We start from the raw sequence: 18,078 nt of genomic DNA, 5'->3' as shown, positions 1-18,078 counted from the left end.
TTTTCCTACATAATTTTTAATAAAAAAACATTGGAAAAATATATATTTAGGAGTCTTAGACCTTTCCAACAATATATAGTTTGTCAAGATTAGATTAGATTTAATTGTAATATAGTGAAGTAAATGTAGGCGTCCCACAGAGTGGACGGGTGACAGTTAACAGGTGAAGTCTATTATTTGTAAATTTATTAAGGTATCATTATTAGATATTATTCTGAGAATTGTATTATCATTACAATAATACATTTTTTTAGCTTATTGATATTTTGGTACTAATTTTAATATTTTAATATTAGTGCGTACTTTGAAAGAGAGAAAAAAATTCACCACCGAATGTAATTTGAATGAGATGTGCCCGGACAAAAATGAAAATAATGAAGAGAAAACAAAAATAGCAGAACATCAGAATTAATACTCACATTTTAAAATTAACAAAAACACTAGAAAGTATAATTGAGAGTATTCAGACACAGCTGCTATAAGAACCTGCTCTTGTTGCTGAATATTGCTACACATTTGCTTGCCCCGCCTAACTTTTTCTGATTGGTCTAATTTTTTTAGGTATGCAGAAGTTGCGCTGCATGTCAAAAGTTCAATTAAGCATCCAGTTTTTCTCAGCAAATATTGATATATGTGATTAAATGTGATTAATAGTGATATATTACATGAATATATTTTCATATCATGTGTATTCAGTGTGTTTGTTTCATAGAGCTCAGAGACTAGAAGTGGATGGTAATAGTGTAATAGCAGTGGGATTGGTACCAGCTGTGTTGTCAGAGACAAGAGGAGCATGAGGCAGGGAGATGGATGGAAAGAATGATGAATTGACACATCTAGAAATGAAGTGACAGGTTCAAAGATCCAGAGGGAGAAAAAAAAATCTGTCAAAACCATTTTAGGAGAGGAGGGGGAAGGGTGTGAGAGAGAGAGAGAAGAAAAAGAGTGAGAGGTCATGTTTTTAATAATTAATAATATAAAGAAAAGCTGCTGGCTACACACACACACATGAATGTTCAAGTGTGTGTGAGAGAAAAAAAAGAAAGTGAGTAGATTTATTAGCTGAAGAGAGCAGGTTGTTTAAGGTTGAAGATGAATTCCACCAGAATCGTCAGATTTACGGGGCGTTTCTGTGCACCCATTGGTCTCATCTAGTGACAGAAGATTAACTGTGTCTGGTAGGAGCACTTCTGGTTTCCTCAGCCGGCATGTGCAAGGCTGATGGGTAATTTAGAGCTGTGTTCTGCTGAAGCGTCCCTCTTAATGCCTCCTGACTCTCTCAGGGAAAGTAAACCCTTACAGAAAGTTGTGTGACCATATCCTGCTACAGTGATTGTGCCAAATCGTCACAAATGGTATTTCATATATACTGTGGTACTAAATGATTATCATATAGCTTATATTTGTTTTGTATGTTTATGGTGCTCCATGGTGCTAGAAAAGACCTCCATGGAAGCACAGTTGTTTTTATGTGCAATGAAATATTATTTTAATGTTTTATATTATTGCTTTTTTCCAATGGTCAAATATTTTTTTTTACAAACGTACAAATCCATAGCTGCTCACAATCCATAGTTGCTTCTTAAATAATAAACTTTATTTTAGCTTTGATCAATATTTTGAATCATTTATTTATTTACTTATTTTGTCCTTGTGTACGTTTTATTATGAGATTATTTACCATGTAAGATTTTTTTTTTTTTATATATATATATCTTGAGCCAGTTTAGTGCTTTCCAAGCAGACATTTAATGGCTGCTCTTTTATAATAAAAAATTTTATTTTATTTTATTTTATTTTATTCATTCATTGCTCTTGTTCTCCTATCACATAGTTTTGAATAATGGCAAAGACATATAAGACAATCTATAGTTTCTTGTCATGGAAGAAAAAAACCTTTAAACTTGATCAATAAATTTGTATTTGTATGTTTAAAATATATATTTTATTTCCAAATCACAACATAAACCAGAGTGATCATAATAAATATTTTAAAATTTAGATACAATTTATTCTTATTATACAGTATACAAAGTGTAATGATTATACAAATGATTTGACAGCACAATGCTAGTTGGACAACAGTAATAATTATTTCAAGTATTAAGTGAGTCAGTGATCCCAAGCTGAGTGACGGCTGTCCAAGTTTCTCGAGACACTCGTCTTCATTAACTCTAATGATAAGCGATGACTGTTTGCGGTCATTCTGCTGCGGCGTCGTGCGACTTCAAACTGTGAGGGATTTGAGAAATTGTTAACTTGCTAATACGTTTCTGCGGGGATGACTGTGTCGGATTAATCTTGTTTGGTAGACAGCAAGTGTCAGCTTGTGGTGATCATGAAAGGGAGCTAAACGCAGATTAGTGCAAGAGCACATCAAAGGGCGAGGGTGACTTCTTTCTGCACGCGGATGGAGATTATTGGGCAGTGCCTTCACTGCTGGTTTTTACTATATTACCCTAATAAATGCTGATTATATGTGTGTTTGCATGAGAATATTTGAATGTGAATGTAGTCTGTGTATAAAAAGTGTCAATGTCTGTCCTGTGTGTTTTGAGTCCAAGACAAGGTCAAATATAACCTATGACCAAAGAGGCAGCAGGAGGAATTGCATGACTGCTTAAAACAATAAACCAGGAGAAATGGAATGAATTTTAATGTTTGGCTGTACAATGGGACACAGTCTTTCTGATTGTTGTATTTCCATATCAGGATGTTTCCCCCTCAGGTGTTTTGTTCTGAGTTCACGGTGTCCTGCTCATTTGCCTTGAAGAAAAAAAGCACTGGTGACAGCAAATACAGTGACAGAGGAAATCATTAAATTATAGATGACAGAGTGAATTATCCGAGAGGTCAAGGTTTGGCTGGTTATCATTCTCTGGTTAGTCCCTGTTGGCAGATGCTGTAACTACACCGTCTGGCTACAAAGAGCATGTTTTCCATTGACCGGCATTCAAAAGTATGAATAGTTCTTAAAAATGAATTCTTCTTAACTTTCTGCTCATCAAAGAATCCTGAAAAAAATAGATTTCATGGGTTCCACAAACATAATAAAGAGCACAATTGTTTTCAACATTGATAATAAGACAAAATTTTGTGTACCAAATTAGCATTTTGTGATTTCTGAAGGATAATGTGACACTGAAGACTAGAGTAACAGCTGTTGAAAATTTTATACTGGTTAAAAAATATATATACTTGCATAATTAGCACAGCTGCTGATTTATATTTTGTGATAAGGAATGTTATGGAACGCATAAATTCAGAAGACACATCCATTTATGTGATTTCCAACAGTCAGGCCTATATTAGACATATGCACTGCAGACTAATCCTGTCCAAATAGGGCTAGATGACTTTCTGGTATTACATTTTGGGAAGAGACGTTTCATTCACATCACAGTACTAGTGTTCATGTGATCACAGTCACGTTACCCTGCAGATAGACACCAGCTGAATCACGTTGTGGTACAGTGGCGTGCAGACGTGACTGTTTGCTCTGTGTGTGTAAATAAACATTTTTGATTGGACGTGATCTGTGAGCTTTAAGCTTCAATTTCCTTGTGTCCTTATTTGGATTCTTGATTTGCTTTGAGGTTAATTTTACACCCTAATAAAGTGTAGGGAGTAATTGCTGCATAATTCATAATGGGATAATGTGATTAAAAGAGCAGCTTATTTGTTGATCAAAAAGAGCCAGTATCATACTTTTTAGTGTCAGAAACTTGTTAAAAGTTACTAGATTATAAATTGCAGCACAGTGGAAAACCGAAGCAAAAACTTTTTTAAAGTACAAAAAAAGAAAAAAAAAGAAAATGAAGGCAAGCCTTCAATGATGTATATTTTGAGCAACATGCAATTTTGTCCACCTTTAAATTTAGTACTGTGCTGGGTTACCACTCAATGCCCATCAATTTCCAATCAAATCTAGTTGAAAACCACAGATATAAATTATTTAATATTAAAAAACAAATACTAATTCATGCTGAAAGGGAATTTCAAAGGGAATAAATGATCTGAATTAATAGTGCACCCCTATAAATGAGGTCAAGTGGCTGAATGATGATGGCTGTGTTCAGCACCATGGACAGCTCCCCACCGTCCCATTCAAGTGTGTTCAACCTCTAGATGGGACAGCTTCCTGTTGTGCATGTATGTTAATGTGTTTCAATCTCCTGTGTCCTTATAATGTTAGAATGAGTGTTATTGTAACAGTACACAAACATGACTGTATGTTCCTCGGTTTTGACCTCACAGTTCGGTGTGGTTTCGAGGCAGCAGGGGGGAAAATGAACATAATTTTTTTAAAAATTTTTATTAAACAGTGATTTACTAAACAAATTGCTCTTTCTTTAAATAAATCAACTTAAAATATATTTAATTTTATTATATGTAATTAAATATATTATTATATGAAATCTAAATTATATTATATAATTAAATTTTAATTAGATTTTAAAAAATTAGAGATCTATTTCAGCTTATTCTATAAAATAGGGAGCCCCTTTAACAATACTAACAACAGATCCCAAACTTAAATGTTATTTTTTTTAATTTTTAAATATATTAATCAACACTTTACTTTATATGCAAACAAAATTATATCCAAACATGTAAATTGGACATAATACAGTTTTTAAATGAACTACTAAATTATAACATTACTATTTGTTGTTGAAATATATTTATTTTCACAGTGGCTGTCATAAATAGTTTCATAACAGATTTATTTAAGCATACATTAAATTAAGACATCACTAGGTGAAGTATAATCTGAGTATATAGTCTTAATATGTGGACACTTATGACACTGTGTCACACCAAATAAAACAGCGTCAAAATGCCATTAATTGTCTGAATTTCCTAAAAAAAAAGACAATTTGAAAGATTAAACTTTGTTTCTTATCAAAAGTAAATGTATATAAATCTGTAAGTTTCCAATTAAGTTTCACTTGTGCAGTGGTTAAAACAATGCTGTATTTGAGACCCCTGCACAAAATCTTTGGTAGAAATATGTTTAAAGTCATACCCTTAGTGAGAATCGTTGTTGAGTCTTTCTTCAAATTAGCTGTTTTATACACACCCTTCAACGGGCAAGTGTTTAGAGATTTTTGAAAATGAATGAATTCAGCAAGTATTAAACTGATCAAAATGGACATTCAAAAGTCTTTTATAATATTACAAAGCATTCCTATTTCCTGTACAGTACAGACCAAAAGTTTGCACACACCTTCTCATTCAAAGAGTTTTCTTTATTTTCATGACTATGAAAATTGTAGAGTCACACTGAAGGCATCAAGGGCTATTTGATCAAGAAGGAGAGTGATGGGGTGCTGCGCCAGATGACCTGGCCTCCACAGTCACCGGACCTGAACCCAATCCAGATGGTTTAGGGGTGAGCTGGACCGCAGACAGAAGGCAAAAGGGCCAACAAGTGCTAAGCATCTCTCGGGGAACTCCTTCAAGACTGTTGGAAGACCATTTCAGGTGTCTACCTCTTGAAGCTCTTCAACAGAATGCCAAGAGTGTGCAAAGCAGTAATCAAAGCAAAAGCTGGCTCCTTTGAAGAACCTAGAATATGACATATTTTCAGTTGTTTCACACTTTTTTGTTATGTATATAATTCCATATATAATTCCACATGTGTTAATTCATAGTTTTGATGCCTTCAGTGTGAATCTACAATTTTCATAGTCATGAAAATAAAGAAAACTCTTTGAATGAGAAGATGTGTCCAAACTTTTGGTCTGTACTTTACATGCTGTTCTTTTCAACGTTCTAATCATAAAAGAATCCTTTAAAAAAAGTTATGCATTAGAGCATTAAGCAGCACATTTATTTTCAACATTGACAATAATAATAATAGTAATAAAATGTTTCTTGATTACCAAATCATAATATTAGAATGATTTCTGAAGGATCATGTGACACTGAAGACTCATAAAAATAGAAGTTATTTAAATTGTAATAATATTTCCTTTCAAAAACAAACAAAAAACGTACTTATCTCAAACATTTTAGTAGTAAAGTACATGGTTAGCCTTAACTGAAATAATAAAGCCAAGTTTCAACTTGTTTGGATTCTCAAACTGCAGTAAATTGCACTGCATTACCCTTTTTTAAAATAAGAATACAAATTTAATAAATAAAAAAAAATCTCATTTTGACGTTAACAGTTTTGGGAATCGTTTTGACTTTTGTCCCTAAAACAAGATTAACTCTAGAGTTTATGTTTTTATTTTTATATTGTGTATGTGGTTGTGTGCTCCTAACCCCTCAGAGGTACATGAGCCCTCCCATCTTGCGCCAAGTCCTGTAAGACAGTGTGAACCTCGGTCACCAAGGCAACGCCACTCTTGACTCTGGCTCACTGCAACCCCTCCCACATCCGTTTCTCCGCAACCGTCACCAAGCAACTCTCTCCTCTCATCCCCGCCCCCTCTCGCCTTCTCTGAATCCGCCTCTTCCAGAGATAGTGACAGCATCGAGAAGGAGGGATAAAGGGTGGAAGCAGTGTGGAGAGAGATAATGATTTAAAAAAAGAGAGAAGGAGCAGTATGTTTACAAAGAAATGAGAACAAGATGGAGAGAGACAAATGATGAGTAAACAGGATTACAGTAATGGACAAAGAGAGCAAAGCCAAAATGATAAATGGTGGGAAATGGTGAATCAGGAACAAAAAGGGTTGAAAGAAAGTGGCATGCTTTATTATTTATGGATTAAGATCACGAAAACATTTCCAGGTCAACGGTCACTACGAAATCAAAAGGAAATGTAATAAATTATAAAGCAAAATTTTATAATTTGCAAAGAAAAGGTCATGACCATTTTTAAACCATTATTTTAATGACCATTATTGTTTTATTATATTAATGTTGTTTCTCTCACTAAGTCTGAATTATTTATTCAAAAATACAGTAAAAGGAGTGATAATGTGAAACATTATTACAATTTAAAATATGTGTTTTCTTTATTTTAATATAATAATAATATATCTCATTTTTATCCATGTTGAAAACAGTTGAGATGCTTAATATTTTTGTGGAAAAGGATACTTTGATTAATAGAAAATTCTAAATAACAGCATTTATTTAAAATAGAAATATTTTGTAACCATTATAAATGTCCTTTCTTGTCAAGTATATTTATAACATTAATGACAGTTTGTTTTTTGTTTTCTTTTCTGTTTATTGTTCCTTGACTTAGGCTCTTCACATGAGTTCTCAATTTCAGATTTATGCATCATTACAAACTGAAAATATGATATGAATGTGTTTTCATTAGTGTGTTCATTATGCAGAAATCTTCATCTGAATCAATGTCTGTATTCCTCTCAGCTGTTTGCACTCTGTTTGAGTCTTTCTGGTCACTCAAATGACCTAGTTAGACTTTATTAATATTGCAGTCAGCAGCACGTTGTATCGTTGTTCTTTGGGAATCGTGAAAGGGGAAATGCGAAGAGACTGACATTGACTCCTCCCACCACGGGAGGCTGATAGAGCACAGTCATGAAGCATCGCGTCTGTCCAATCATGTGGAGATTCACATCACGTGGTGCCCTGGTGACATTAAAATAGACTGAGCGCTGCATGAGTAGTAGCTCATTGCACACTGAGATGATGTATGTCTACAGTATTTCAACAAAATTTCTATCATGCAGAAGTCATCAATGTGTGCTACAGAAACATTTAACACAAGAGGAGAGTGTTCGTGGTGTTTTTTTTTCTCAGTGTGAAAGCATGAATCTTACCTGTGCATGAGCTGTGTTTGTTTTTGTAAAATTAAGCATGGCTGTATTTTTCTTGCCATTACAGGAGGTTGGGACAGAGAATATAAATGTGCAGTTGTCTAGCATGTTCAATGAGCCACAAAGAATTGATTTTAGACCCTATTTAGGGGTATTTCCTAAAAATCCATTAATTGATCTGTCAGTTATTCTTTCAGGTGCGCTACCAATCATCTTGGGCTTTTAGTGAAATCAGAAAATAAAATGCCATTCCATTCCTCATATATATCCATTGACAATTTTTGGCAGTTTATTCTCATGTCAGATGTGTATTTATGCATGTATATTTGTATGTACCAGGAGCACCTTAATAAAAACACAATAAAAAAACATTGTGTGTTTGCACACACCTAGCAAATAAAGTTAATTATTATTCTACAGTTTATAGGCCAAAACATCTCATATAAGTTGTTTACATGGACATAATTATGCAGTTAAGCTGCATAATCCAGATAATTTTGTATTTTATTTTGAAAATGAATTGCTGTTAAAATATTTTAATACATTTCTTAATGTTATTGATGGTCTTGCCATTTGTTATCATGCATTTTTGCTAATCTCATTAATTCTCATTCATGTCTTTGGAAATAACACACAAGAGTGTGATGAATGGCAAAATGTAGGTCATGGGACTTTTACAAATCTAGGCCATAATTTTAGATTCTTTTTTTAAATGTTGATGAAAAATTTAGAATTCCCCTATAATTAATTTGGGCTGGGCATGCCCACATTAAAATGAATGTCCTCTTTTGTGGACCATAATCAAAGATGATGTCCGCATGATAAAGTGGGCATAAGCTAGTTGTTTTATAAATTAACTGTGAATTTGAACTAATTATGTTTTACTATTACATGTTCTAACATTTGTTAAACCAGTGAATTTCAATAACTTTATCAGTTGTTCATGATTTACTGCAGACTTAAATGAACCGAAAATATTTTAAAATAAATTTGTAAAGATTGCCTGGAGGATTTTAATTTGTATGTCAGGTACCAAATCTTAAGAAATATATTTTAACTGTACGTATTTGAGCAATAACCAAAAAGAAATACAGCATTCTCCATGCAGAGCATAATTAGAGGAACACAAGAACCGGCCTGGATATTACTCTCTGGCTTGAGACTTCCAGGTTTATCATGACTTTATGAACCCTGAAAAGAAAAAGAGTGACACAGGAGAGATGAAGTGAACAGAACACTGAGCAGCTTGTGCTGAAGAATGAGACAGATGACAAACATGGGGAGGAGGCATCAAAATGGTGGCTAATATGGAATATGATGAATTATATAAAGCTGTCCTGAGGCCAGGGAGAGAGATGGAGACACAGATAGAGAGAGAGAAAGGAATATCACAAATCTCTCCTGTGTTTTAACATCCATGCGAAATATGGAGGCAGAGTAGGCCATTGTCAAGAAAAGAAGGCTCACGATACAGAGAAGAGACTGTTGTCACAACAGAGTGGGTTGAAAAGTCTTTCTCTGTGTGCTTCATTACAAGTCCACAGACAATAATAAAAACATTGATTAAACTTGGATGTGCAAAATAAGGAGAGAAACAGAGAGTGTGGTCTCTTGCTTATCCACACTATTAAAGGGAAATCATGATATGGATCAATGCCCCGCTCCCTCACTATTGCATGTGAGTGTTTTGACAATCTGATCAAAATAAAACGGTCATTTCAATACAATTCATTATTAAATTGTTTACTTATGTGAGGCAGCTGCAGTCAGATCTTCATCATTCAACAAATGTTTTGGTCCCACTTTATATTAATTGTCCCTATATATGTGTACTTACATAGTAAGATGTGTACATACTATGTAACCACATTGGTACACAGTATCTAGAGCAGTAATATTTCTGTAACTACACACATATAAGAAACTTCGAAATGATTTGTGTAAGTACAAATGTGTAACAGGACATATATAACTACATTTTGTAATAACAATATGTAAAAAAGTAATTGAAATGATTTGATTCATGGGGTGGAGACGGGTAGGTTTAGGGGTGGAAATGGGATCCAGGCGTATGTAAAGTTGGAGGAGTTGGTTCTCAAGTTGGTGCACCACTGTAATACCAGTGTACTTACATGATAACGCCGCAGGAATTGTCCACTTAATATGAAGTGTAACATTCTGGACATCATTCTGGACATTAGTCCTGTTACACATTTATACTTTCATTACCAAAAAGTGTAGTTACCAATTTCCTGTTACACATTTGTATTTACACATACCATTCAGTGGGTTGTTACATATGTGTAGTTACACAAACATTACAGCTCTAGATACTACATACTAGTGTGCACTTGCACTGTGGTTACATAGTATGCACACATCTAGTTACTATGTCAGTACACAGCTTTTAAGGTCACTTAATATAAAGTGGGACCTGAATGGTTTTTACTGATAATGGGGATATTTTAAGTTATGAAACTTGCTAGATGTATTAAGCATACAAAGACTTCTTCTGTGTCAAAGGATAAAAGGAAATTTGATTTCTCATGTCATGACCCCTTAAAAAGGTTCTTTATTGGCACCTGGTTCCATGAAGAACCTTGAACATATGTTAAAACTATGCACATGCATAATTTATAGTGTTACATTGTTATTTTACTTTTTACAAATGTTTTCAAACTAAAAAAAAGGTTATTTTAAGAACTGTAGCTTACACTGTATGATTCTTGTTCTACTATGGTTAAAAAACGCCCCTTTGGAACCTTTATTTTCAACAAGTGAAAGTGGCGCGAACTGAGTGATAGAATTGACCACCAGATTGACACCATATGGTTCCCCTGGACCGCACGACGAATCGAGATGTGACTCAGATTATGTCACATGACACGCTGATTGATCTTAATGGCACCGAACAGAGCCTGTCAGATGAGTCGAGCGATGATGCCTGAGGTGGGGATCTTGCTCCGCGAACAGGAAGCGGTTTGCCAAGCTCTGCTGGCAGACGCGTTTTCGCGCCCTTACTGCTGTGTCACTCTGGCTGCACGAGCCTGAAGAGATTCAGAGGTGGGGGGGGTGAGAGATGGAACGAGAGGGGAGGAGGAGGAGGGTGGCCAAGGATGAGAGAATGAGTTTCTCATCAGCTCCTCGCTAATGACAGCACATGAAATCGCAAATCATGCCTTTTAAAGCGAATCCTTCTCCGCGCGCACGCCGTGAGGGACACTGTCAGCGCTCGAGCCAAATTAGCGATCAAATGAAATAGCGCTTGCGCATCCGGACGTGTTTCTCGCAACAATGTGGTGCATCAACTGTGCGTCGGATAAGACTCCAGCGATTCTTCATAACAAGCTTGTGTATTGGTAAGATTGAATATTGTGACTTCTTTTTTGTTACACGACTGGTTGGAATATGTTATTTGTTTCCCAGTGCTAACTGGATTTTAATGAATTTGTTGTATTCGTCTATTTAAATGGCATTGTTGTGAGGCATCCCCGGAAAAACAACATACCGTAAAAAAAACCGCGCAATATGCCTGCGCACGAGTCCTCTGTCTGTGCATTGTAAATTGAAGTGCATCTTTAGCCGCAGAGAAAACGCTTGAGGCCAAAGAGTTAGAGAAGAACAATGCTAAAAACAGCCTTTAAATGATAGATTACTACGCGAATACCTGTAATGTAAGGTTTATGAGCTTGTGCAGTTGTCTCAGTTTTTAAATGCATGTTCTTGGCAATGACTTGTAGGTCACAAGTTCCCTCAACACAGTAATGTCCTCATTTGAAAACAAGTGTAGTACTGACTAATGCTTGAATCTTTTTTCTTTTCTTTTTTGAGTGCTCAACTGTACACATGACTTTTGTATATTCAAACATATATTACACTAAATGGCTGTTCTGAAGTTGGTAGGACATGTTTGAACACACTGGTGCTCCTCTAATAAGGAGGCAAAATCCAATTTTTATTTATTAAAGTCTGGTGTAAATTAACTTTAATTAGATTTTTTTTAAATGCTGGGTTAAATGCAACCCAGCGCTGAGTAAAATATGGATAAACCCAGCGATTGGGTTGTTTTCAACCCAACAGTTGAGTTAACGTTTAGCCCAACCTTCTGGGCAGTAATCCAACCGCTGGGTCAAAGCAACCCAATTGCTGGGTTTGTCCATATTTTACTCTGCGCTAGAGTTTCTGCAGCGCATCTACCTTACATTGTCAATAAGAAACCAATATTCCATGGTAAAAAGAGGTAACCTGTAATTGTTACCTTACAGTAAAGAACTATTTCTACCTGATTTTCCCCTTAAAATGAGTTTTATTGGTATATTGTTTTTAGCTTGACTCAGTCATCATTATACTGAATTTCTGACTTGAATAAACATGTTAATTTAGCCTAGAAGTCACATTTTTAGAAGCTCTTTTTCAAGTCATTAATAAAATTTTCAAGTTTATGTGTTTTTTAATACATTCTTTTCTGTTTATCTAAAATAGTACATCTACAGTAAGCACTGAATATTTAGTATTTGGCTTTTTTTTAAAGGGATTCTTACCTGTATGATGCAATTTCAAGTTTTTCCTTCTCTTTGGAGTGTTACAAGCTGTTTGTGAATAGATAAGATCACTAAAGTTGTAAAGACTGTAGTCTCAAATCCAAAGAGATATTGTGTATAAAAGTTAAGACTTGACCACGCACTACTAAAACGGCTTGTTTAAACACGCCCCCACATGTCTACATCACGATGTGGAAAAATTTGCATAACGGCAACCAAATGTTCCCCCGAAAGCAAGCATGTCAGAATTTGCTACCTTCTATTACAACAGATGGTAGCATAATTCGGAAACAAAATCTTTAATATGTACACCTGCCCAACCCTAAACCTACCCTTACAGTAGGATAAATACAGTGTTGGTAGCATAATCTGAGGATTATTTGGTAGAACACCGTGACACGACATCACAGTGTTAAGGGGCGTAACAATTCCGTTACACGCTTGAGGAATTCAGCCAATAACAAAGCACTGGATGGCTGGGCGATCAGTGTACACCTCGCTTCTCAGACCGATGAGCTTTTTAAAAAACTACACATTTCAGAAAGGTGGGGCATAGAGGAGAAACAATAATGTACAGTATGTGAAAATAATTTGCTTTTTTTTTTTTTTTTTTTTTTTTACGGTAAACCGCATAAACACATTTCATTACACCAAATGCACAAAATAATGTTCTTCTTAGCAACATCATATGACCCCTTTAGGAGTTCTTCTTTTTGGACCATTAGTCAACCAATTCACTGTAAAACCTGCAGGTGTTATGAAAGTCAAACTGTGTAATGTAACTGAGCAGAGTGCTCACTAAAAATCTTTTTAAGTAAATTTTTCTCTCTGACATGACCTAAAGTGGTGATCCCTGACTGGTCGTTTACACCAGTATATCCAATTCAGGCCAGTTTACAGACTAATTGTGACCTTGAGAAACTGCACTGACTTTTTAATTGGCCAGTCGTAGCATATTGTGTCATATTATTTTTGTTTCATTTTTGTACTGTCAATTATTTCCTTTTTCCGAATTTTGAAGACTGCATTGCTTCCTCACAAAACACCCCTGGCTGAAGGAACATGTTGTTGTTCCATATAATGTTTCAAACTTCTTGTACTATGAAGGATACAGCATCCAGTCAGATTTGAGTCTTGTCAAAAGACTTGCTAAAACTCTTTAGTATGTTGTGCAGAAATGGGCTGCGGTGTTCTCTCTAGGCTTGCTCTCCTTTTTTCAGCTGGTGGGGGGTCTTCTGAATCCGATAGTCCTCTCATGTGAGGGGTTTAAACAAGTGCTAGAGAGATTTCAGCTGTTTCACAGACTGCGAGAGTTACAATACTGTCAAAGAGGCAGCAAGAGACGGAGTATGTGAGAGAATCACTGTTCTTCAGCAAGTGTGGTGCTAGCAAGTTGGTCTCGTAGTTTTTCTTCTCACAGTCTCCATCATGATGACTGTCATCAGTAGCAATAAGGAATTATTTATTAAGCGCTTCAGCATTCTTGATGCATGATTTTAAGTGAATGTAACTAGATGAGCTGGCTGTTATTCCTGTGCAAGGCCTTCAGATTCATACTCCAACTAGGTTCTAGTCTGATTCTGTAATGAATTATACATTGATCTTATACTGAATTATTTGTTTATCTTTCAGCATTTTTTAGATTAATGAACTTTTGAACTTTGAACATAGTGGTAGTAGCCCTCCAGCAGCATGAGTTCAAAAATGCTAAAGAAATTATCTGAGCTTCAACCTTCTCTTCCTCTCTTTCTCGCTCTAATCTCCAGCTATGTATCTTATTGTACTATCAGCCCTGGTCATTTCCTGTCTGTTTTAATGCATTGGATTTGAGCCACAGCCACAATTTTCATTTGCTTTATCATGACTCACCTTAATTCAGTTTTATTTCCGACTGTGTTTAATTTTCCTATCCATGTCGCTGTGTTTACATGCATAGTATTTTTTTTTCAATCTATTCAGGTATCTAATGTATCACATTCATTCCAAAAACATTTCTGCACATATGAAAAGTGGCATTTAGTTACCATATTGGCGAGATGCTTGTGAGTCCTATCAGAGAATGAGAGTCAGCTGACTGAAGAAGTTATGCTACTCAGCATGGAACCTCACTGAATAATTGGCATGTTTTGCTTTTCTAACATGTCTGAAAATATGCCAAGAAGGCTTTTTTCTCATATTGCTAACTTAACTTGGTGAAAACAGTGTGTTGAAGCCTTGCATAGTGTTAGGGTTGGGCGATGACTTAAAATTTGGCATCGGACAATGTCTACAGTGAAATATTGTGATGGACTATGTCATCAACAGGGTCAGCGGGGGTTTGGGGGAGGTGTGCCCAAAGCATGAGTCCTTTTAAGGGAAAACAACTAACGATTCCTATCACTGTGTCTTCACCGGATGCGAGCAGTGTGACGCAAAAAAATACTATAGAACCACTGATTTATAATAGAGATTAATCATATATAGATCAGTGTATAGAACTCATTTTGATCAGTGATGCTGTCTACACTCATGCGGCGTGGCATGACACCACAAATCCCTGACAGTAAACTGCCGCCGCTTTCTTTTTATGATGTGCTGACACAAATTTCAAATGATTTTCTATGGTCGCTTTGTTAGTGTAGACAATCTTTAGCTGATGCGGCTCCACACGACAACTTTAGCGTCCGGTGTAGACACGGTGTAAGGAGAGATGACTGAGTATGATGGCAATGATTTGCAGATCTTCAGGACCACTGACAAACATATAATCTTGTAAAATGTATGTTAAGGACTGCCGCTCCATAGTATAAATAGAGTATGTGCGATCGCAAATCTCGAAAGTCATAGTGAAACTAAAACAAAAAAACTGAAAAAGATGGCATTGTTTATTGGCCTAACCCTAGTTGGGATGTACATTATATCGTCCAAACTAAAGCTATATGCAAACAGTCCTCTCTCTTACAAGTAGTGTTGGGTATTTTGACCATAAGCGAAGGTTTCAAGTTAAACCTCTTAAAGCTGCAGTAGGTAACTTTTGTAAAAATATATTTTTTACATATTTGTTAAACCTGTCATTATGTCCTGACAGTAGAATATGAGACAGATAATCTGTGAAAAAATCAAGCTCCTCTGGCTCCTCCCAGTTGTCCTATTGCCATTTGCAGAAAGCCATCCGCTCCCGGTAAGAAACAACCAATCAGAGGTCCGGTCCGTAACTTTGTTTGTGCTCAAAATGTAGAAAAATGTATATAATAAGCGAGTACACCATGAATCCGTTTTCCAAGCCGTGTTTTTAGCTTGTCCTGAATCACTAGGGTACATCTATAATAAGTGTTTATATTCGGACTAACCCAGTACCTTTGTGATTCTTCATAGACATAAACAGAGAGAAGTAGTTCCGGCTACAATGTTCTTCCGCAAGACGCAAGCAGTTCTGTTTATTAACGGATAGAGTGTCAAAAGTTCCCTACCGCAGCTATAATGATAGATTTGTTTATTACAAACATATAGAATTTTTCAATACACAAAATATTAATAGGTGGACTGGAGTTGTCAATATACTTGTGGATTATTGTGAATTTTTTTCATTCACTGCAGAGGATCCATTGGTGAGAGAGTGATTAAATGCTGTATTTTTATATGTTCTAATAAAGAGACAAACTTTTATACTGTACATTATGGATGGCCTGTGGGTAAATACATTTTCAGCAAATGTTTGGGTGAACTATTCCTTTAAGTTTCATTGTGGTCTGACTGTAGTAATTTATATAATAAGTTAAGAACTTATAATAAGTTATATGAAGGAAGAAAAATAATGGCATCTTTCAGTTTAACCATTTAAGGTTTCTAAATGTAGCCAGACACCAGGCAAATAATCTGACTAACTCTTAGGTAGGTCTCTTGAAGCATATTGGAGACTTTGCCACAGTTTTTCTGGATTGAGTGTTGAACTCCAGTCTGGATTGAACTGTCTCAGTTTGTTCTGTTTCTTCATGGCATTCCAGACAAACCGGATGATGGTGAGATCAGATCTCTGTATGGAGCACATACTGTTGTCAGACCCCATATTTAAACAAAAAAACTCACTGGATTATTACAATTAATGGCAAAATTAATATTTGGAAATGTAAACTAAAAATTTCATACTCGGATACAACAGCAAAAGATATAAATAACTGACTTAAACCCATTTTTTTTTAGCTGGTGAAAATACTAGTGTTCTAATAATTTTGGCCACCACTATATATATATATATATATATATATATATATATATATATATATATATATATATATATATATATATATGTTATATTTGCTCCTTTTGAAGTTAATATCTGGTATGGATCGAACTAGTCAAATTATTTGCCTGGCGTTTGGCTACATTTAGAAACCTCAAATGGTTAAATTGAACGATGCCATTATTTTTCTTCCTTGAACATCCGTCTTGTTCAGACAGATCTTCAGGGGTACAAAGTAGTGTGTTACTTTGTATTTTCAGCAGTCTTGCTATTTTAAGCCTAAAATGTTCACGTTGTCAGTGTTTCTTTCATCTGTGCTGCTGAAGCTGTGATCCGGTTTGGTGTAAATGACAGGCTGCTGTAGGTTGTGTAAAAAAGCGAGACCGTACAGCGATCTGTGTCGTGACAGGCAGCAGTTTCATTCTCCAACAGTGCATTCTCAAGCTGAGCCTTTAGTAATGAATGCAGAGATGATTCCCAGGGCCACTTCAGCAGTCCTGGCCTGTGGCTTTAAACAGGAAGCGCTCTGTTACTGCCAAACACTGCATTTTGAGTGAGTGCAGAAATGACGTATGCTCTCTTTGGCTTCTGACGCTCACTGCGTGATGATTTGTTGTTTGCTGAGTGTGCAAAATGAAAGCTTCCAAAGCTATATGATCCACTCCAAAAATAGTAACATTATGTTATATTTGGACGTTTAAGCAAGTAAACAAGTGTATAGTTAAAATGTATCTAATTGCAGTATAGTAATTCATATGAATAACATGCCAAATAATTATTTATGCACTTGATTTATTAGTATATTTCATTTAAAATGACTTTGATCTTGACTTTGTTCGTTAATATCCAGTTTCATGTCTAGTTTTAAAGGGATAGTTCACCCCAAAATGAATAATTTTCTTTTCATCCACAGATGAACAGTAAAGTTTGGTCACAATTCACTGTTGTTTGTGGAAAAGAGCAGCCATATTTTTGGAGCCCCTTGTTGTTACATGCAAAAAAAAACAAAAAAGGTTTTGGAATGACATGAGCATGTTCAAATAATGACAGGTTTTTCATTTTTGGGTGAACTTTCCCTTTAACAACCTCCTGCAATGACACATTCTCTCTCTGTCTCACACCTTTACCTGCATGACAACAGAGCTGCACTTGCAGTACTCTCGAGGAGATGGTGATTCAGAGACTGTATGCTAACTTTCCATTTCAGGAGGAAACCATGTGCCTCTGAGTGTGAATTAAGTCTAAATTCAGAATCCAATTTGAAAGGTGCAGAACATCTGTGTCTGCATCAGATTTAGAGCACACTAAAACATGAAATTTCTGACATAATACAGTCATCATCCTAATTAGAAATACCACCTGAACCGCTCTTAAAGCTCTTGAGTAATAGTTCACTGAAAAATTATTTCATTATTTACTTGCATGAATAATGTATGACTTATGTTATTATGTGGGTTGGTACAAGTGTCGGCTGTTTTTTTATTTGATCGTGGATCTAATGACGTAGAAGAGAGTGGAACTCCTTCTATTAGCATTTCTCTCAGAAAAGCTCGCCTGATCACATGTTGAC

The 18,078-nt window shown here is 35.5% G+C and overlaps 1 protein-coding gene across 3 annotated transcripts in view; it reads left to right on the top strand.

Moving 5' to 3' along the window:
• The window catches only part of LOC127963675 (IQ motif and SEC7 domain-containing protein 2), a 71,226-nt gene that overhangs the window by 32,541 nt on the left and 20,607 nt on the right, over positions 1-18,078 (top strand). The window contains exon 1 of one of the 3 annotated variants that reach the window (XM_052563703.1): positions 10,672-11,107. The exons of the other annotated variants lie outside the window; for them this stretch is intronic. Within the exon in view, the coding sequence (XP_052419663.1) occupies positions 11,043-11,107 (65 nt within the window). The 5' untranslated portion in view covers positions 10,672-11,042. Of the gene's footprint in view, positions 1-10,671; positions 11,108-18,078 lie in introns of those variants that run through there. 3 annotated transcript variants of the gene reach the window in all.

This window comes from Carassius gibelio, chromosome B8 (genome assembly GCF_023724105.1).
Source record: "Carassius gibelio isolate Cgi1373 ecotype wild population from Czech Republic chromosome B8, carGib1.2-hapl.c, whole genome shotgun sequence".
NCBI lineage: Eukaryota > Metazoa > Chordata > Actinopteri > Cypriniformes > Cyprinidae > Carassius > Carassius gibelio.
Note: the sequence above shows the minus strand (reverse complement) of the source record. Positions and strands in the feature narration are given on the sequence as shown.